At 47.9% G+C, this 4,671-nt stretch overlaps 1 protein-coding gene across 1 annotated transcript; it reads left to right on the top strand.

Moving 5' to 3' along the window:
- Window positions 1–243: 243 nt before the first annotated feature.
- Window positions 244–1,182, top strand: LOC104081795 (olfactory receptor 1052-like). The gene has a single exon (XM_009584667.1). It carries the CDS (start codon window positions 244–246, stop codon window positions 1,180–1,182), a length of 939 nt encoding a protein of 312 aa, XP_009582962.1.
- Window positions 1,183–4,671: the final 3,489 nt, after the last annotated feature.

The following is a 4,671-nucleotide window of genomic DNA, read 5'->3' as shown; positions in this document are numbered from 1 at the left end:
TGGGGAAGGTGTTTGGGAAAGCTGGGATGCTCTCCCTTCAGAAGGGACCTCCTCTTTCCTTGGACTGTAAAGCTCAGAGCCGATGGCCACCGTGCAGTCCATCCCGCTCTAGAAATGAACGCTCCGGGCGCCCAGGGTGTAAATTATCAAGTTAGCCCATTTCAGTTCAAATAAATAAAGGCATGCTTTCCACTGTCCTGTATTTTCAGGCTCTCTCCTTCCTCGGCGGACACGAAGACCTGAATGGCAGAGCAGAATCACACCTCAGTGACAGAGTTCATTCTCGAGGGCCTGAGTGACCAAGCGGAGATGAAGGCAGCCCTCTTTGTGCTGTTCCTGCTCATCTACACCATCACCCTTGTGGGCAACGTGGGGATAATCGTAGTCATCCGAGGTGACCCACGGCTCCACACGTCCATGTACTTCTTCCTTGGCAGCCTCTCCGTTGTTGACATCTGCTTCTCCTCTGTGATTGCCCCCAGGACCTTGGTGAACTTCCTATCGGAGACAAAGACCATTTCCTTTGTTGGCTGCATGGGCCAAACCTTCTTCTACATCGTCTTCGTGACGACTGAGTGTTTCCTGCTGGCCGTCATGGCATACGACCGGTATGTGGCCATCTGTAACCCCCTGCTCTATTCCTCTGTTATGTCTCCGAGTGTCTGCATGCGGTTGGTGGTGGGGTCCTACATTGGGGGTGTCCTGAACTCCATCATACAGATGACCTTCATCATTAGGCTGCCCTTCTGCAGCTCCAATGTCATCAACCACTTCTTCTGCGATGTTCCTCCCCTCCTGGCTCTGTCCTGTGCCAGCACCTATGTCAACGAGATGATCCTCTTCTCCATGGCCGGTATCATTGAGCTCAGCACCATCTCCACCATCCTGGTCTCCTACATCTTCATCTCCTTTGCCATCCTGAGGATCCGTTCAGCTGAAGGCAGGCAAAAAGCCTTCTCCACCTGCGCGTCCCACCTGACAGCAGTGACCGTGCTGTACGGGACGACAATCTTCATGTATTTACGCCCCAGCTCTAGTTACTCCCTGAACACTGACAAAGTAGTCTCCGTCTTCTACACGGTGGTCATCCCGATGCTGAACCCCCTCATCTACAGCCTGAGGAACCAGGAGGTGAAGGATGCTCTGAGGAGAACGGCAGAAAGGATCACAGTCAGGCTCTGATAAAACCTGATGCAGGATTTCTCTCGGAGGCTGTGGAGCCTCCACCCATGGAGATATTCAGAAGTTGCCTGGATGAGGCCATGAGCAACCTGATGTGGCTGTGAAGTCAGCCTGCTTTGAGCGGGACTTAGAATAATTTTTGATCAGAAAGGACATCTAGGAGGTCTCTGGTCCTATGAATGGCAAGTTATACACATATATACACATATGTGCGCGTATATATATAAAAATACAATATTAAATGTACATTATACTATATATTTACATATAATGCAATATATTCTTGTGGTAAATGTGTATGCCCACACACCTACGTTACTGATTTTTCTTGTCGCTCCCTGGCCTCAATGTAGCTGTAATACCTGCGCAGTAAATGAAGGGATACGGGACATGCCGATGTTGGCTTTAGTAGAAAAATGTCTATGCCAGAGAAACGCCGAGTAATTTCATGGGCGGCGTTGGGCACTGGGTCTCGGGGATTTATGGGCTGGGTCTGGGAGGCAGCTCCTGTGAAAAGCTCTTCCTAGGAAGAATGGAAACGCAAGATCTAAATGGATAAACTTTGAAGTTTTAATGCAATTAGGGCGTAATGGGATATGGTGAATAAGCCAAGTGAATAAAATAAAAATTCTTAAACAGGCCGGTCTTTGAAACCAGGCTGCTGAGTTAAATTGCGGGGTTAAATGGATCTTTGTCATTTCTTCTAGGCAACAATACACCTTTCTCCTTTCATTCCCCCGCTTTTCTGCCTTTCAAAGCCTTAAAACAAAGCTCTAATTAGTTTTCTAATTTATGCCCACAACGGTTTGTTAAAAACAAAGACAATAATATTATCAGTAGAGTTTGCATCCAGAGATTTGCACTCTGGCGTGAGGCAGTGGGGAAAAGGAATTTTAAAAAAAAAACCAAACAACAGAAAAAAAGAAAAACAAAACCCACCCTGAAACAAAAAAAAAATTGAGAGTAATTAAAAAAACCAGTCGTTATTTCTTATGCAAGAAGTAACTCCTGCAGAAATTGCAGCTCCCCCCTTCCTCCATACTCTGAACAGAAACTTGTGGTTGCTGTGACAATGCAATGCCACCCGGGGGAACAGTCACCACCATGTTTTTCCCCCCACCCCAGAAAACTTTTGTATTTCTTGAGCATTTCGTCACTCGAAGGTAGGAGATGTCCCTGACAACGTCAACTTAACAAGCTCCTCTGGGAGGGGACATGGAGGCGATGGTCTGGGACGGAGGGGGCTTGGCTGGGTCCTGGGTGAGGATTTGCCACCTGCAGCCACTCGATGTGAGCTGTGTGGTTAACAGTGGGAAAAACAACCCCAACAGTGACGGGACCCTGGTCAGCACCTAGGACTTCTTTTTTATTGTTATTATTATTTTATTATTAATTTTTGATACTAAAGTTACCAGCCTGAAGCTGACTCTTACTGTTGCTGGCAAGGCATGACAGTGTACAAATACACCTGGTCTTTAGATGCCCCTTTCCTTCCCAAAAGTTGCATTTCATCTGCTTCTGAATAAAATCCACGCCTGTTTATACGTGAATGACTTATTTTCGTTCCTTCTATGTACCGCTGTGCTCTGTTGTCAGCCCCGAGAGATGCGAAATGGCCATAACAGACTTTCAGGTATCAAAAAGGAGCGCTGGAGGGGGGGATGCTGAATAAGTGGCCAGAAAAGTACTGCTCGGGATTTCTTATACATCGTCACCATCTATTGGATATTGTTGGAAATATCTGCTCCTTTTTATTTGAGATGAAAACTTCTTTTTTTATGTGCTAGTGAGCCTTGGGTAGCTACGTGCCTGTCCTCATTCAGGAAACTGGGAAATGGCGCAGGGGTAGAACGGGACCATCATCTCGCCTCTACAGTTGGCTGATCCCATTTAGGTCGTTTCTTTCCCCAGCATCGGCTGAGCTCCTGAGCCTGTTAAAAACGAACGGGCAATGTCGGATGTTTGAAGAAGCTTCTGCCCAAGTTCCCCTCGCATTTAGAAATGATGCTTTAAACTGCGTTTTTTTTCCTAATGCAATTCTTGGGTGAGGCTTCAGGTTGTATGAAATCTAGATTTTCAAATTCACTCCGCCTTATGAATTCATTTTCTCTCAAATAGTCTGGGCTAACCATACACTACTTGAAATGATAACTCCTGGTATTTCAACTTATTACCTCCTACGTCCATCGGTCCCTATCGGACCCTCAGAAAGGGTCCCCGCAGCACATCTTTACTCCTGACACGGCTATCCAAGAGGTTACAATAAAGTCAAATAAAAATACGTAGGGAGATCTGAACTTTTATCCCACGTAGGTGAAGGATTTAATTTCCCGTTGTTGACTTACGTAAGTCGCATCCGCCACTGCCTAAATAATCCCAGGGGAGCAGCTGCCCGCCGTGCTCCCGGGTGCCGACTTCAGTGGATGAGGCTGCCTATATAGACACCCGGTTCCTGGCTCGGCATGGTGGGTTCATCCTGGTGATTCACGGGGAAGAAACCCACCCTCGGCTATGAAATGCTGAGTGCTAGGGCGATAAAACCGGGGTCGTTCCCTGCTAGGTTTTTTGGAGCAGATGAAGAGGCGACTTTTGTCCTTTCCTGGAAGGAACGGCAGTCGGTGCAGCCACCTCTCATCTTTGGGAGCTGGAGTTTCTGATTGAAAAACAAAGGCAGATACATCAAAATGAAAATTAAGGCTTTTTTTTTTTCAGTCTGAACATCAACAGAAGCTGAGAAAAGGAAGAGCTGGATTTCTCCTCGCATGCAATCTGCACTGAGGGTCGAACGCTTCCAAGAAGAGCCACTCTGTGGAAAAAAAACGCAAGGTTTTTGAGCACAGATATCACACAAGCACAGGGGAACCATCTCTCGGGATTTTTTTTTAGGATGTATGAAACTACTAAAGGCAACATTCTTGAGTTGCTATTGTTCAGATAACACCTTCTGGTGTCATTAATTTTAAAAAGCCGTTGGCTAGATCTTGACCTGGCAGCGGAGGGTCTGGGGACCCCCCTGGGCTTGGCAGGGGCTGAGTGCCGCTTGGTCTGACAGCTCCCTGCAGGTCAAGACGTGATTCCCCGACTTGCTTTACCCCTGGCTCTTTGAATACTGTGAAGGGCAAAGCTCTGGAAGCGCGGGTAGATGTTGCACGGGTGAAGACACGGCTTGCCTTTCCGACTGGAGCGGGGAGTCGCTGTGAGTATAAGAACCGCTGACCCAAGAGCAAAGGGGAAGAAATCCCCGCTGGGAAAATCCCGCGGCGTCCGCAGGATCCCCAGGACTTGGGGCAGGCTGTCCCCCCTGCTCTGCTTCAGGGCGGCAGGTGGAGGGACGCTGGAGGCGGCCGCACAGGATTGCATTTTAAACCTTACTAGTAACGAGGCTTTTCTGCATTCACTGGGTAGTTTGGGCTGTAAGACTCTTAAAAGACCGGCTAGCCAAACAGTGTATTTTAGCTCTAGAGCTCTGGCACCTCCCCTGCGTTCCCA

The sequence above is a fragment of the Fulmarus glacialis genome, unplaced genomic scaffold (assembly GCF_000690835.1).
Source record: "Fulmarus glacialis isolate BGI_N327 unplaced genomic scaffold, ASM69083v1 scaffold15289, whole genome shotgun sequence".
Classification (NCBI taxonomy): Eukaryota; Metazoa; Chordata; class Aves; order Procellariiformes; family Procellariidae; genus Fulmarus; species Fulmarus glacialis.
Note: the sequence above shows the minus strand (reverse complement) of the source record. Positions and strands in the feature narration are given on the sequence as shown.

Coding starts and splice junctions, on each gene's coding strand:
- LOC104081795 (XM_009584667.1), top strand. CDS start 244: ATGGCAGAGCAGAATCACACCTCAGTGACAGAGTTCATTCTCGAGGGC.